The sequence below is a fragment of the Anguilla rostrata genome, chromosome 10, assembly GCF_018555375.3.
Source record: "Anguilla rostrata isolate EN2019 chromosome 10, ASM1855537v3, whole genome shotgun sequence".
Taxonomy (NCBI): domain Eukaryota; kingdom Metazoa; phylum Chordata; class Actinopteri; order Anguilliformes; family Anguillidae; genus Anguilla; species Anguilla rostrata.
The window spans coordinates 15,597,496-15,614,742 of NC_057942.1; the positions used below are offsets into that span (position 1 = coordinate 15,597,496).

General features: G+C 40.9%; 1 protein-coding gene across 6 annotated transcripts in view; it reads right to left on the reverse strand.

Annotated features, from left to right (window-relative positions):
• Positions 1-15,211, reverse strand: part of pbx3b (pre-B-cell leukemia homeobox 3b) — a 100,458-nt gene extending 85,247 nt beyond the window's left edge. For 4 of the 6 annotated variants that reach the window (XM_064354399.1, XM_064354397.1, XM_064354400.1 and 1 more), the window contains exons 1-2: positions 13,606-15,165; positions 12,510-12,583 (exon numbers count right to left, since the gene is read on the reverse strand). In XM_064354399.1, coding sequence (XP_064210469.1) covers positions 12,510-12,583; positions 13,606-13,802 — 271 coding nt within the window. In that variant the 5' untranslated portion in view covers positions 13,803-15,165. Of the gene's footprint in view, positions 1-12,509; positions 12,584-13,605 lie in introns of all 6 variants that reach the window. The other 2 variants (XM_064354396.1, XM_064354402.1) reach the window with 2 other exon arrangements.
• Positions 15,212-17,247: the final 2,036 nt, after the last annotated feature.

Consider the following 17,247-nt stretch of genomic DNA (forward strand, 5'->3'; position numbering starts at 1 on the left):
ACAAAAAAAAAAAAAACGAGGGATTTACGACCTGTAGTTGTCCAGAGACGGAGGGCAGCATGTATGGGTGTTAAAACAATTCCATTATCCATCATTACAGGTGGAAATGTGTCTCTGCACACATCCCAGACGCACGGAAAGTTCAATTGCTTTGCTAATTTCATATCTTGCTACATATGTGGCATAAACACGGCAGTGGGCGGATGAGTTTTCCAGCTTTTATTCTCAGTGACAAAATAATTGATGACGACGCATCACAAATAGCACTTATTCCATATACACATGTCAGGGGGAAAAAAATGTAAAATATTAAAACAGCGGCGGCGGGTGGAACGTTTACTTTTTTTAAATGAAAATTTAATGTTTCAATACCGAGCACAATTTGGTTAAGTCGGGGGAAGAATAGCTGACAAGCCAAAGGTGGCGCGAGATTCATCAGCCCATCTCTGCGGAGCCGGGGAAGGCGCGCGCGCGGCTCGGGGGGGAATACATCAGCCCCAGACGCCTCGCCGGCAAGGCGCCGCTCGGTGACGGAGTGCAGGCCGTCGCCGGCGTTTTCCGCGCCTCGGAAACGACCCCAAATGTTACCCCCCACCCTATCGAGAAGGGAGCGGCAGGTGGCACGCACGGGTGACTCCGTGACCTTCGACCCCTGGGGACTGTGTCCCTGCCTCGTTTATATCACGGGGGAAATAAGAGGATCACACACACACACACACATACACACACACGTAAAAGAAAAATTAAGAAAGAGAGAAAAAGCCCCACGACGAGGGGGGGGGGTTATCAATTCCTGGGAGATGCCTCTCTCGCGCCGGCTAACCTTCAGAGGAGTTTAATGGCTTCGGCAGAAATTAATTAACATTACAAAAAAATATTATGAAAGCTGCTCCCATTGACAAAAAAAAATGATCAAGGTTTACAAGGAGACTGGATTGCTGGGCTGTAATGAGATCAGAGCAATAAAACCCTGTTATTTATTTATGTGCTTACATTTATTGAGCAGGGGGGATGGCATGGCCTACGTAAGGGGGAGGGGCCACTGTGATATCCTTTAGACCAATGCTGAGGGCAGTCTGGGGAAGTTAGGCAGTATGATTTTCACGCTGGTATACACATCATTTGAGTGACAGGCCGTGCTGGTCAAAACTGACCATATCACAATCCACCCCACCTCCCCCCCTTTTCCTGCATGCATGTGTGTGTATGCACTTGTATGCACACATGCACCCACGCACACACACACATACCCACACACACACACACACTTCCTTTTCTTTAACTTGTTCCTTCATTATAAAAAATGGTTCTTGCAGAAAATATTTCAGCAGTTCACAAAATATGAAATCTTGACAATCTAAATAATTTATCTGCAAAAATAGTAATGTTACAAACATACTTGAAATATTCTAAAATATTCAGTACATGCAGTTTCTACCTCTAAGATTTTTTTTCCACGTTTAAATAAAATATCAATATAAATAATAAAATATGTTTGTGTTTATTTGTTGTTGTTTGTTTTTTATCATAACCACAAGTTTTGGGCAAAATTTAATTTACACTGTTATCCTTAAACTACTCAGACAGATATATTTATGTATTTGCTACAGGTGAACTGATATTTGGAATTTAAATTCCAGTATTCAAAGAAGAAAAAAAATCATACAACGAAATATACACATGGAGAAATCCAACACGCTTTCCCCAAAACGCCAAAAAAGAGAAATCCTTGCCCCTAACATTCCAGTTGACTTTTTAATGATCCAGAAGTACAAGGAGTCCTGAGAAGAGGGTAATGAAATGTAATATTAGACCATGTCCAATGAGTTTGTACATATGGGCAGGCGGGGCATTTTTAGTAAACAAGATTATCAAATAAAGGAAAATGTCACTGATAATGCTGCTGTGGAGGGGGGCCTGTCGCATGGACTGAGTCATGGACTCAGACAACTTTAATGACATGCTGAACTCCGGTTCATGTGTTTTTGATTCTTCCACTACAAATTGGTAAGGATGTGTTGCATGTGTGTGTGTGTGTGTGTGTGTGTGTATGCCTGTTTTGGGTGTTTTGCATCTGCCACCCTTCAGACAATGTTTCTTGGTCAGAGCAGAGAGAATGAAACACCACAAACGGAGTAAGAAAATAAAAAAAAATAAAAACGCACAGTGGCACTTGACAACAGCCACGCTCCCACGCTCCCGCAATTGTAACCCTCAATTCTAATCAATCCTTGCTCTTTGCGTCTGAAGCAGCCGCTTCTGGCTGCCATTGCCTGAAGATAACTATTTCACCACCTCTGTCATGCCTAATTAACAACTCAGATGTACAATTTAGAAATTTCGCAATTAACCTGCTAAAATATTGTTGGAGGATGCTAATTGTTATGCCAGTTGCCATAAAGGCTCATTTGCATAACTTATGTGCGAAAAACAATTATGGGCTACGTTTGTACAGGAGCCCACAGAAAGCGCTTCTAGCTATGAAAGAGAGAGAAAGAGGGGTGTAGGAGATATGTGTGTGTTTGCGGCAGGGGGGATTGGGGAGGGGTGGGGGAGGGGGGGGCGCAGGAAGCAATCAACAGCAATTCATTCGCCTGCAAAAAAAAAAAAATGCTTCCCAATTCTAAGCAGCGTCTTGGTGTTTGGGTGCATCAAGCACGCTCATAATAGACAAGGGGGGAGACAAAGATTGGGGAGACGCATGGAACTATGAGATTACAGATTTTTCTTTTTCTTTTTTTTGGGGGGGGTGGGGGGGCTTGGCTATGACATGGCCCCTTCCTCCTTCTTTTCTCTCGCTCTCACATTCCCTCGTTTTTTTTCTTCGGGTTTTTATATTCCCGCCCCCCCCCCCTCTCCCCCGCTGTTCGGAGAAAGGGAAGGGGTCTGGGGGCTCCACGGACGGCTGTCCCATTCTCCCCCCCCCCACCCCCCTCCTCCCCACGCCCTATCTGGCCGAGTAGGAAGCGCTTTGTGGCCCCCACCGCGGAGACGGCCGGGACCCCGGCAGAGAGGAGACATTCTGCCCCCGCGCTATCTAGTCCCCGCAGCCACATCACTGGGGGACACTCCAACAAAAAAGCAGCCAAAGTCAATTGTTTTCGCCGCTGAATGGCTTTCTGTTCTCCGGCATATATTTACTGAGCCATTCACCAGCAGATCTGCGGCGCTTAAAACCAGAGGGTGAGGAACAAGGCCGTCTTTACAAATATTTACTTTGAGATCTGGGTCTCTGGCCTGAGAGCTGTCACCAGACACTGCGGCTCAATGGCCACTCTGTCTTTTCCGTTCTTTTTTATTTTTGCTATTTTCTTTTGTCTACGCTTCAAGTTTGAACAATTTTTATTCAAAGTCATTTTTAAATTCCAACTAACAACTAACAAAGGAATAGGCTGTGGATAATTCAAAGCTACAGAATAATAAATAGATATCATAATTTAAAATATATTATTATTATTATTATTATTATTGTTATTAAATAATAATAATAATAATAATAGGATCACGTTAGCACCGAAATGTGCATGCCTCATTAGCTCTGTGAGGGAATCCTGAAGTGAATGTTCCCACAAGGTTTAAGAAGCACACTCATCCTCCCCACCTCTACAAGCTCACCTGCAGACGAGTCCAGTCGGTTCAAAGGCCGCCCGTGCGCGAGCGACTATAAATACACCGTGCACCGTGAACGCCGGTGATGCTGGAACCTGCCCCCAACACACCCCAGCTACTGCCCCCCTTTCCCCTTTCCCTTTCCCCGCAGCTGAGATTACCACCCTGTTGGAGTTTAATACCCCTAATCCACTGCTCTCCGCGCCGGCCGGGGCAGTTATCACTGTGAGCTTCCCCCGAACTCCCCCCCCCGTCCCCCCCGCCGCCCGTTCCTGAGCGGCAGGAGTCAAAGGTCAGGAAAACAGCGAGTCAATGCACAGCTAAAAGGGGCGCGATGCGACCTGGGGGGGGATGGGGGGGATGGTGGGGGTACAAGAGCGCAGTGGAAGAAGAGGGGGGGGGGGATAAGCCCTTCGCTGGGTGCACTGAGACTCGGCCCCTGTAATAGTTTTCTGTAATCTCTCTCTATTGATTAAAGCTCACATCAAAGAGGAGCGCAGCAGAAGAACCTCTCTCTTTCCCCCGGTCAGAAATACCGCACGGAGGTAATCTTTCACCTTTGTTGTTCTTGTCGTTCCCCACGGCAACACGGGGCCAGGCTTCCAGGGGGCCGTGGGGGGGGGGGGTTTAGGGGCTCGATAGACAACGGTACTAAATAAAAAATAAAAAATAAAAAACCCAGCTCATTACTGCGAGCCCGTCTCATTAAAACACACTTTGACCCCTCCCTCGCGCCGTGGGAACAACTCACTTCAGATATTTTTTAAGGTACTACACTATATTTTTTAGATATTAGTTATCCATGCTTTTTTAAAAAAATTATATAACAAGAACAGGGCAGGATAAAGCTATCCTCCAGGGCTCATTCCCTTAATAAACTCAACAAACAGACTACTCCCTAATGCTGTTTTATATTGGCCAAATTAGAGAGAAAACTGATACAATACAAAGGGGAAATTGTAATATTTTACACACAGCCAGAGCCTGGTATCTGTTTAGTGCTGCCATAATTAAGTACAGGGTAAACGTTTCAGACAATTAAACTTTGGGTTCAGTTTTTACGGAAGACACTTCCGCGCTTGCCAATGTATGCACGCAGTGACAGTCGTAGGCCATAACCACCGGTGACAATGAATAAAATGACAGCAGAGAGTTTTACAGCATGCTAATTATGCAAACCATCAGATACTGTTGACACGCAAAAAAAAGTGAAAACCACACACGCTCCAAATCACTCTCTCGCCGAGCCTCCTTTTCCCAGCTTCAGACAAGATGCGATTTCAGAGAGAGTAAGAAATAAAAAAAGAGAGAAGAGAAGAGGGGGAAAAAAAAAATCACTGAACAAAAAGTAAGGAAAAATTTGGAGTAGCTTCCTCTTCATACCTCTCAATCAATTCATTTAAATGCAAAAGCGGGAGAAAGTGAAAAAAAACAAACCCCTCCTGCTAAAAACACTCAATTTACTGACAGGCAAATGACTCCATGCTGCCACTTAATCTCATTTCTTGCATAATGCCCTCTAATTAGCATATCAAAGTGAATTAATACTTCTAGGGCATTAGCAATGGGGAAATCTGCTCTGGGCTTACAATAGCAGTTAGAGGAGTGCCAAGAAATGGTCCAATCCACCGCGAACCGCTTTGCATTGCAAAACGCTCCCATCTACTTATTCACCCAGCGCACTCGTTTTTTCTCTCTTTTTCACACTGCACAACGCGAGCTACTGTTCCTGCCGGAGAAAGAAAGTTTTAGTGCCCCCCCGGCCCCCCACCTCCTTGCCCCCCTACCGAGTAGCTAAACTCACAGCCGGATGGTAAACTGCGTCGCAATCATCACCACCCCGCGCACCAGAGTGCAAAGCCTTTTATAATGCAGGTAAATTGACCTCTAGATTTCACGTGCACATGCGGATGTAATCCCATTACTTCAACATCAGGGAAAATGTCTTCTCTCACCCTAAAAAAAAAAAAAAATCTTTGTACAACTGTTTCCATTTCAATACTCCCGTCACCCCCACCAGCCACCCCTTCCTCCCCCTCTGTTCAATTAAATCACCAAAAAGAAAAACCCAAAAAAAAAAAAAAAAAACCGAAGAAACGTAGCAGAATTCCATCACGTGTCCGCCCCGCGACAGCTGCGCTGGTTGGCTGTGTGCGTGTGGTTAACACGTCCCCTTGGAGATTACGGCGAATATCATCTTCGCCGGGGTGGGATCTTAGCGCTGCTTAACGACGGCGGATCGCGTGCCGCTCGAGCGGACTCCAAAGGGGCCGGGGAATTTGGGAAATGGCGCGGACGCGGCCGAGGGGGGACGCGCGAGCAGCGTCGCTGTGGGCCGTGGCACGGCCCGGTCAAGCAGGCCACTGACCCCGCTGAGTAGCCTCAGTCTCCGTGGGGGCTGGGGCAGGAGGGGGGGGGGGGGGGAACCCCTGAAATGTAGACCTACCTCCTGTTTTAGCGCACTCAAAATTGTCCCGTGACAATTACTTTGTCAGGGACCATGTTACAATGATACTTCCTGTGGCCTTTAATCAAGAACAGCAAGCTTTTTCTTTTTTTCTGTTTTTTCTTTAATCTCCTGCCTCCCCTCTGCACACGCTACACTCAGAGAACCATTCACACACACACACACACACACACACACACCCTACTATCACAGAAACACAAACGTACAGTATATACACACAGAGCTCCGTCCTTCCGTTTCCCCAAACACATGTACATATATTCTTTTTCTGTCGCTGTTTACACAGTTACCAGGCAAACACTTCAGTTTCAATTTAACATCTTTTTTTTTTGCCTTCAAGCCTTAGCAGCAATGAAATTCAGTGGAACAATGAACATTTCATCTTCTACCAGTTCTCTTCTCTTTTTCGGTTTCACACAGAAAGAAAATTGTCTTTGGAAAAAGACTCATTAAGTGAAGAAAGTATTAGGGTAGAGTGAACTCCTATTTCTTTGTGATGCACAGATTGATTTATCATTATATGCTGTAATGCTTTCCTGCAAGTCCGTCAATTATCAGAGTTTATTCAGTCTATCCCAATGCATTTCACAACAAGAAATATGAGAATTAAATACGCCGTATTGCAGTTCATTTTGCAAGAACATTAAGCCAGAACTGGACTGGAGCCTTCAACATTTGGAAATGCATCGCCTTAAGTCACAATAAACCCTAGCTAAATTGTTGTGAATGGCAGAAACACACATATATATATTTTAACATTTTTTAATGTATTCATTTTGTTAGGTGAAAGACTTTGGATAGCGGTTCACTCGGTAATGTCTCTAATTGGCAGGTTTACTTATAGTTGTGAGCGCTGGCAGATGAGAATGGGCTCAATCAAACCCCACAGTGTAAGAGGCAAGGCTACAGAAAACCCCCATATCTCTTCTGTTCTCAGTGCCAAGTCAGATCCACAGGTCAGATTACAGAAAAAAAAACATCTCCCTCCTCTGCCTCAAAGCTACTACACTCAAGTCACAGCTGCACTCTGAAATTATTAATCCTAACCCAGAACCAGTGTCAGTTTACTGAATTTTTGGTAGACACACCCAATATTTACACATTAAGGATAAAAACCGCATATTTAATATATCAATATGGCCAAATGAACACAAATACATGACCATACGCTCACAAATGAGCACACGTGTGCATGCGAACACATGCACAATCTCTCATAAACACATGTAGCATTTCACTTTCCCTATCACCTACCTACTCTCTTTGTCTGTCATACATACACACAAACACACACACACACACACACATGCACGTACACACACACACACACAGATACGGCACACACAGAAAACACCCATAAGCAAAGAGAAAACTCGACATGAGGAAGGTGCTTTATCAAGAGAAGGTTCGCTTATCGCCCAGATAAGACAATGTCCTTCAACAAGCCTGCTGAGAAAACAAACACGACATCTTTCTCAAAGCCAGCCTTCGCTAAACAAATACCGAGAGCAAACACCGTTTAGCAGGCAGGCTCTTTAAATCCCAACCCCAACGCCATACTAATGTTTGCAAGACTGGGCAGAGCCAATTGCCAAAATGAAGAAGTGGGAAGTAAAGGTACAGTAAGAGTCTGAAAATAATGACAGCTGATTTAATAGCAACAGTGTCAACAGCAACAATAAACTAAGTAATGCACAAAGTACCTTGTTAGCCTTTGTGAAAAATAAAACCCTTCAAACAGTGAACATCAAAGGGATTAGAGAAGATTACAAGAACTCAGCTGGTAAACAAGCTCATTTAAATAATTAGCATACTTAGGGACTCTATTCTTTATGCATATTTAATTATAGCTTTAATACAATATAGGCTATAAATATATTAAACACAGCACAATATGTGCACGTTGAAACGTAGGCGCTGTAGGTGGTTTTCAGTTATGGAAGCATGAACTAAGAATACCAGCTTCAGATAAAAAATTTTTTTGTTTAGTGCGATTCTGCTGCGATTGATGTGTCAATCGATGGGAATAATATAATCATGTCATCTCATTTTTTTAAAAGGTACAGTCCTACATACTCCATGTTTTAATTTTCAACATAAATACAGTTAATTTATCAACTTCATTATTGAACGCTGAATCGTGTTGACTGTCATTCAAAATCTGCCTTCAGATTTTCAATAAATATTACACGAGGAGAATACATTTTCAATGATTTTTCTCATTTTGTAAAGATGCATATTTCTAAATTAAACCGTAGGGTATGCCTCAGTTTATTGCTACATTTAGTGGCGCGTTACAAATTCCTTATCATGTTATAAATATGAAAGAAATAGTATTGTACCCCATATAAGCGACAGAGACAACCATCTATCAAATACAAAAGTTACTGTTTTGCAGTTTGTGTGGGGAGAGTGTTGCAAGTATATTAAAATTCATATTTAAATTTGGTGACGATAAATATCTACTAAAATAAAATTAATACAAGAGTACTAAGTGGTGATATACACATATGCAAGTCAAACACACACACACACACACTTACACAAAAACGCACACACACATAATCTCCCTCTCTCTCTCTCACACACACACACACACACACACACTCACACACAGGTGCGAACATAAAAGCGATGATGAGCACACACTATAACCAACGTCCTTTCCTCGATACGGTGCCAGTACTTCAAACCCACCCTGCCAGCAAAAGCAGACTACAACCATAACCACAACCAAACCTACTAACGCTCATCTTTTTTCTTTTTCTCTCTATTCTTTTTCCTTTTCTTTTTTCGCCTCTGGCCCCAGAGTTCCTGAGCTCTTGTACAGCTTAAAGTAACATCTACAGGCTGTCGCCCCGGGGTTAAAACATTTAGTGATCATTTTCTTCTCTCATTTTCTCTCTCTCTCTCTCTTTCTACCTCTCCCTTTCTCCGGCTCTACAGACATAAAGAATACCTCAAGCAGCCAGGGCAGCCAAGCAGGCCCTGCCCTCCCCAAGCGAACACCTCCTGGAGCCCCGAAGTTCATTAAGTTTTATGATGTTCCCCAAGTCACTTCTGCTTATAAGCCTCACAATGGCCACAAATCTGGCAACCCATCACGTACACTATTAGGAGGCCCCTGGTAAAGGAATGTCATTCAGGGGTGGTTGTTTGTGGTTGGCCGTTCATCTTGCGTTTGCTCTATTTTATGTTTGCTTCCCTGGTCATCGGCACTAAATTGACAGCTGTCATCGCTGGCCTCCTTCGTGAACCACAACCGAAACCCAAGACCGCCCCCCCTTTCATCTTTTATGGTACCTTTGATACTCACGAATCATCAGAAGGAAAATAATGTACAATGCTAATTATATTGATCTTAATTGTAATTGGTAATCGTGACCTTTCTCATTTAAGCGTATTTGCCTGCGGGTACCCGTTCTGTTGTCTCTAGAAAAAATCACGATTTACAAAGATTCTCACATTTGGACACGGATTAACAAAATAATAATAATTATTATAACAATAATACCAAATAAATAAATTATCGATACTGTGAGTCAAAGGCCAAATGTGAGTCAAAGGCCAAAAAAAAGAAAATATTTATTTTGAAAGACCATTAAACATAGGCATTTAATATTTTAATAACTTCCGATTTTTCCAAACGTAGTTTTTGTAATACTACGCCTTAATCAGTTTATGCAGCTATAGAAAAAATAATAATGCTCTTAAAATAACAATACACATTTTTTTTACATTCGGCAGTCTCCTACCTGTTGATATATAAAAGCAGATACTTAACTATGATATGCCGTCACACAGGAGAAAGCACAAAGGAGACACAAAAAACTATGCGTACAATTATTTGCTTGCACATGCATTATAATTCTTGTCTACTTGATTGCTACTGTTTCGATGAATCTTTTGCCCACTCAATTGAAAAACGTTTTAAAAATAATAATGTAAAATGCACAAGTTGTACAAATTGCTGCTTCTTTTCCTTTCATTTATAACAGCCTAAATATATTGCATATTTAAAATATGTACATATTTTCAAGGTTGCACCGTTCGGATTTGGTTCAGAAGCCAAGCCAAGACTGTATCAACAGATACTCGATAGCCTACTTTGAAATGGTTGCACGAAAAGGCTGTACTTCAACAATTAAACACGTTTGACGTTGGCTACATACACCTTCTTTTAAAATCCATTAAACCAATGTTTGGTGCATACATAATAATTTAGCTAATGTCATTATTTGATTAGTAAGCAAAATTATAAAATTACAGATAGTGGAATCCTGGAAGACGTGACATCTCGGAGTAAACTGGTTTAACCCTTATTGCTGACCTGTTCCCCTCGGTTCACCTTTGATGCCTTATTTCCATGAAGTCGACTTCGTCCAAGACACAAAACAAAAAAGAATAATCCATTACCATTGATTTATTTTCTGTTTTTATTTTCCTGTTGTTTGGATATGGCGCGTTTCCTAAGAAGTTATTATATGTTGCCTGCGCCTGTTTGCATTATCTGTGTGACCTTGGTATGCAAAACGTCGCTCCGCGGTAAGTCGTACAAAGGGTGTTTTATAGTATCAAGGAGCAACGCTCCGAAAAACTTTGCTAAACAGTTTCTCCGATCGTTTATGTGGTGCTGGGCGCTCACTGCATCTCTGTTAAGGACGTGTTTGATTAAAGCGTAGTCTTCCATCAAACAAAATAATCTATTGCGATTCAGTGACACATGTTAATGTTTCATGCCATCAAATGCTTCTCGGACACTTTCTCCCCTTTTAAGCGCGGATTTCATATCCGAGTTCTAATGCTCGGTTGATTTACAATAAATCAACCATAACATAAAATTGTAGTAAAAGTGTGAAACTCGTGCACTGACCTCGTGTCGCCTAACAATTTAAAATGTATCATTCGCTACGCACGCACGCACGCACGCGCGCGCTCTCTTTTACACACACAAACACACGCACACACACACACACACACACACACTTTTACCGAATTCTACAAACGAGTAATCATAATACAAATTGTAAAGCTGGATATTTTTGCGGTCTGACGCCATGGGAATAAAATATCGCCGATTATGAACATTTAAAGCACTTGTATTAGCTGGTGCTTTAGAGTTTGTAGCCTGTAACTACCCTGTTTAATACAGACCGTAGGCTATGGAGGAAGACAATCGTTCCTGAGATTGCTGTTCTGTCTTCAGTCAGGTGAAACCATGGGCTATGTCAGTAGTATAGTGTAGATGCCAAACATTCTCCAAATGAGAAAGTATGTTATAGGTAACTGGATTTAAGTGTAGTAACTCCGAGCATATTTCAAATAAAATTTGCTAAATTCTAATGAATGACAACACTTCAATAACTGTAGCCACGTGTTTGTCAATAGTGTAATTCCGATATGCTATATGAATGGCAAAGGTTTCATGTCAAATGAAATTAGGATGCTTTTTCACTCTCTCTCAATAATAATAATAATCATAATAATAATAATAATAATTCCACAACATTTCACGAAGTCTGTTCCATTTTGCACAGCCGTCGCTTATTATAATTTTTTTTAGAATTTAAAAAAAATGTATTTCATAGTTCCGTAAAGCAAAGTCTATAATTAGCATACTTTATAAACCTTGCGTATTTGCATGCATAGCATACTATATATTAAAATGACTGCCACACTTGTAACGGTTCGCATTATTGATTAATTGTTGCCTATATGCAAGGAATGTGGGAAGGAGTCGTATGAAGATACGCGTCGTGCCAATAATAATCAATGGAACAAGCAAAAACAATTACAAAGTGCACATCTGAATAGCACACCAAAATATTTATCAAGTAGCAAATACATCTATATTTTAAATATATATATATGCATACGTCCCGTACGTTGATTAACACTGCAATTGACTATTTAACTTATGATATGCATGGCGCATAGTGAAGGGCTTGTTTCTCCAACGTTATCTGTGTGATGTGTGGTTTATCTAAAGACGCGCCGCAAGGTTTTTTTTTTCTCCGCTTATATACGATAAGATAAGAAGAATGCAAGAATTCGACAGTGTAAACAAGCACATGCCAGTTGTCTGCGTCTCCTCTCCAAGCCATTTGACGTTGAGTAAGCGGTCGGAGCACAGGACAGTGCTGCCTGCTACTCACCACAAAAAACAGCACGGATATCAAGGGTTCTCCAGTTATGACCCTTGTGTATTTGTTTAGTTTCCGAAGCTACAACCATATTTATTTTCAAGTGTTGGACGCGATTACGAATGGGGATATAACTGTGGTACTTGTGTTCATATTTGACCACGGGGTGCATGGGACAAAAAGAGCAAAGATGGCGGTGTGCAATCGTTTTGTGCCACGGTAATGTAGCCTGCTATCAATACTCCCCTCTTCTTTAATTGTTTCCTTAACACAACATGTATCGGTCTTACCTGTTTTTTCTTTAATCTCGCATAGCACACTGAAGAGGGCTGGTTTCATTCTGTGGCAATTCAGTCCATGTTTCCTGTTTCAGTACAGGGAAAAGCAAAAAAATATATGTATATAATCACTACTTTTTAAAAGTATACAAGAAAAGGCACTGCATTTTTATATTAATGAAATAACAGTGTGCGTGTGTTACCACAATAGCCTTCATTTTCAGTACTTCCCTATTTTGATTCACACACGTGTGTTTAAGCTCTTTCGCGGCACAAGAAAGCGTGGGCATGCTTTTTGCAAGTTAAGCTACAGAAAATGTCCGTAGAATTAAGTATAATGGAATTTATGGGTCGTTGTCCGCGGCGATTGCTTACACTCGCCTGTTTCATACAATGTGGCATGGTAAAAGTAGGCTACATATAGCCTATATTTTAATAATGTGTGATGCAAGATTTACTCCATGACATCTGATTACACAGGATAGTTAACAGTAGCCTACCTATCATGTACACTTGGGAAGAGAACTGTTACTTGCTGTTAGGTAAAGTTATCTTTAGGCAGTTTGGAAGTTTTTTTAGCCAGACATTATGGATGCTATGAATTTGTAAAGCATAACACCTACCCAATTTGAGCACATCTGAAAATGGCCATTAAAATACACTTATGTATTTTCTAAAAACAAATAAAAGTATATAATGTGTGTATTTTTGTTCATGTAAATTTTAGAATATCTTGCGTCTTCTGTAAGTGACTATGCGGACCCAGCAAGAATGTTCAAATCATACGCCTAACACATACTTCTATTAAGTAAAATTTGCTCACGATTCAAATATAACGATCTCGGGGAAGGCGAGCGGCTAACCACGCTACAATACCACGGTTTTAACACGAACTCAGTTGTATGTGTCATCATCTCTTTCACGTTCATCACTGCTGTTATACACAACCCGTTCTCCTGTTTTAATATTACACATTAAATGCATGCTATCTTATATTTTTTTCGGGAAAGCTACGCCAACACTAAGCTAGTTGTACAATATAAACACAATAGCCTTCTACTGTGTGCAACAATTTGTGCAGTAAATAATTCATTAAAAAGGAACCAACTTTGCTTGCGCCTCATCCAGACTTTGGTCAGTTATGGTCATTATTTGATGTAGAATGTCCCCAATATCTTGTTTTCTTCCGTCCCCATCCGTGCCTTCGTGTCCGTGCGGTGGCGGCAGTGCCATGCCTCCTTGTACCGAGTGACCAGCAAGGCTGACACCGCCGAGAGCCTGCATTATCCGGGCTTGTTCGTCCATAGTCTGCCGCAACACAATCAATGCACTTCTTACGAACCAACGCAAAGAAATGGAGCTTGTAAAAAATCACATGCAAAGCCAATTCTTAAGTCTGTGCGGTACAAGAAGGATCAAGGTATAATGCTATTTCTTAAAAACTGCGCACAAAAATAAGAAAGAGCGATAAATTGATACGAGTCACTATCAAGAGATAGTATGACGAATGTGTGTCCCAGTAAACACTTTCTTCTTGCAATATGTTCTTCTCCCCTTGAATCGAAGCACCGTTTTATAAATATATGATAAATATTTTGTTCGTAATTGCAGTTCCAATATCTATACTTTCATTGTTGACACTTCGGTATTCGTATGACAGCCGCTGTCCCTTTGATCCTGTTCGAATCTTCTTTCCAATTGGTCTTTTTTCTTTGATTTGACGTGTTGGATATGACTGGTAAAGCTCCTTGCAGATTTCTTTCATATGTTAGTAACCTTTCTTGCGATTATGTCTCCCCGCGTAATTCTTCTTGCAAACTTGGTCAAATCCCAATTTAAACCACCAGGAAACAAAACATCCGACGCTAAGTGGGAAACAAATAATAAAACAAAATAAATAAACAATGCAAATCAAAGTATACAGTACCTATGTTGGTAGTATAATACTTGAGAAACTCAGTATATAAATGTTTTCAAAAATAAATGAAAAAATAAATTAATTAAATGACTAGTACCGGCTGCTAAATAATAATAGTGATAGCAAAAATGAAAATTTAATTTGGAAAAAGTTTCGCAGATTTACTTGTAAAATGAATAATACAATAACGAAAAATTAATTACACACTGTAAAGCAATGCGCAAAAATATCAGCCTTTTGAAATTTATGAGTCCGAATCTCTGACTGTGTGCTTTATGGTGTTTGATGGCAGCGGTAGTGAGCGATTGACAATGTGCCAATGCCACTCACTCAATGCAGACGTGTCAGATCAGGACCAGAAAAAAAATACAAAATCGAAATAAAAATGCACGCTCCGCCCATGAGAGGAGGGGTCTATGATCTTGTCATTTCTTCTCGCCGAAAACACCGAAAACAAAATACTAGAGTAATGTATAATAGTGATAATAATAAATGAAGCAAGGACCTAAAATATAAAAAAAAAATCGCCCGAGTCCCACTTTTCGTCAGCCTTACTTGAGCGTACAGCAAAATGGCATCACATTACACTCCTCGTACACACTTGGAAATTCAACAAACAAAAGAAAGTGCATACCCTTAGTTTTATATTGTTTGATACCAAACTGATAATGAATTGCTCGCGCTCTCCGCTTTCCAAGACCATGGTACAGACGTCTCTACCTAGCCTTGCTCGCAAGGTAGGCAGGCAGAGGCCATGTTTATAATATTGGAACTGAGCGTTCTCTCACCAATCCACGCCTTCTCTACGTGAGACTGACGGGCGACTTGTCCTGTCGGGAGCCTGAATTTGATTCTTAGAACCCGCCCAGAGAATCCACCTCCTCAACATGGCTGTAGAGACAGCCAGTAACTTCTGATTGGCCGTTGCCACGGGTGACATCCACTGCACAAGCAGGCGGCGCTGCTTTGTCCTCTTCTATAGTTGCTATGGCAGCAGACAAGTCGATGAGCGGGATGTAAGGATACAGTGGCTACGTTTTATAAGCGCCCCGTAAATGTGGGGTGTATTTTTGTTAGTTACAAGCGAACTGTGGGAAAATTCTCTCGAATCTTTGTGAAGTCTAACCAAGTGACTTTGCATTCAATGTGTTGGCTGGCAACATATTTATTTACAGTAAAACATGTTTTGATTATCCGATGTGCATTTCGTCTCACTTACAGTTAGACTGTGTCTTAGCTTGTCAGCTGTGTGGAGAACTTCGAAAATCGATGTGCCCGGAGGGAGAAGATCTTGCAGATGTGAAGATGCTTTTGGCTAACGTTGATTTGTTCTTTTCGTTTTCTTCCTTGAAACTTTTGGCTTTGGATGACAGACAGTTTTTGACAGAAAACACGTGTCTTTAACCCTATTTTCTACCTCTGAAACTCTGGGGTTGCTCATAAAGGGAGAAATTTCCAGCGAAAGATTCTGCGCGGTAACGTTGTGTATCTCCTCAGATGAACAACTGCAGTTATTTTTATTTTCGTCCTTATGTTCGTAGGGTGTGCCGGGGATTAAAGTCCCCGAAAGTTAATGTTTGAGTCTGGGGGCGTGGAAAATGATTTTAGGCCTATTTGTTGTCCTGTGGATAGTTAAAATATGCGCACACGTACATGTGTCGCTCACGAGTAAGTAAGTTATTTCCCTGCCGCCACTTACTTACTGCGCTTTTGTGCACCTAACCGAACATTATACGCAAGTTTAACAAATGAGGTGGGACGGAATGATTATCTGCATCACAAAGGAGAGGAGGCTATCTCACCCCCTTATCCCCAATCTTACGGATGTTAACACATTATATGGCAAAAGAAATGGTCTCTAATGCTCGAAAATGTATTTTCTTAAACATCTGTCAAACTTCATAAAAAACTTCTATCGGGCAGTATGACGTGAATAATAATTAGCCCCCTCAATTCCAATTCCCAGTTTTCATCATAATGTTGATCACGAAAATTATCTGTATATTGAAATATTTCATTTCCTTCACCTGCAAGGAAATGCATAGCCAGTATGTTTATATAAATATATTTTAAAATGCAAGTCATATCTCGAATTTGTAATTTACATTTATGAGACAAACTAAAACAAATAACTAGAGCTCATTTAATGATTTCTGTTTAACTGTTCACCCGTATACAGTTCAAATAACAGTGTCTGTTTTTTACCATTAATTTCCATGCCATGTTGTTGCCTTCTGATATTGTTGCCACTTGATATTGCCTTCTGAATAACCAATGAGTTGTTTTTGTTCTATTTAAAAAAAACAAAAGTAGGCTGTGCTGAAAATTTCCAAAATATGAAATGGTTGCTTAAGTTTTAACATCTATATGTCTGGACATGGACATGGTGGCATCGACGTGCATTGACCTCTTATGGACTAAGAACAATTTGCATAAAAATTAAGCTGTATATTTGCAAGATTTCTCCAATATTACTTCTGCTTGTTTGAATGCAGAATTGGTTTTGAAGAAGGTAGAAGGGTAGAACAAAAGGCGTGGGAAGGCATAAAAATAGTTTATTGATATAATGCTTTTATTTTTTTAAATTGGGATTGTTTACAATGAAAAAACCTGCCTGCTCAACATTCAGAAATGACAAGTGGATGTTATATGCTATATGTTGGCCCTGCTTAATATAACTGCTGATTGAAGTCTTGTGTCGACTGATCCTATATTGGAGCCCAATTCTAATCTAAAATGATAAACAGTGCAAACAAGCTACTGGTAAGTGCATAGTTCTTAGGTATCTAGTCACAGCCATCAATGAGTAACAGCCTAAATTCTTTGGTGGCC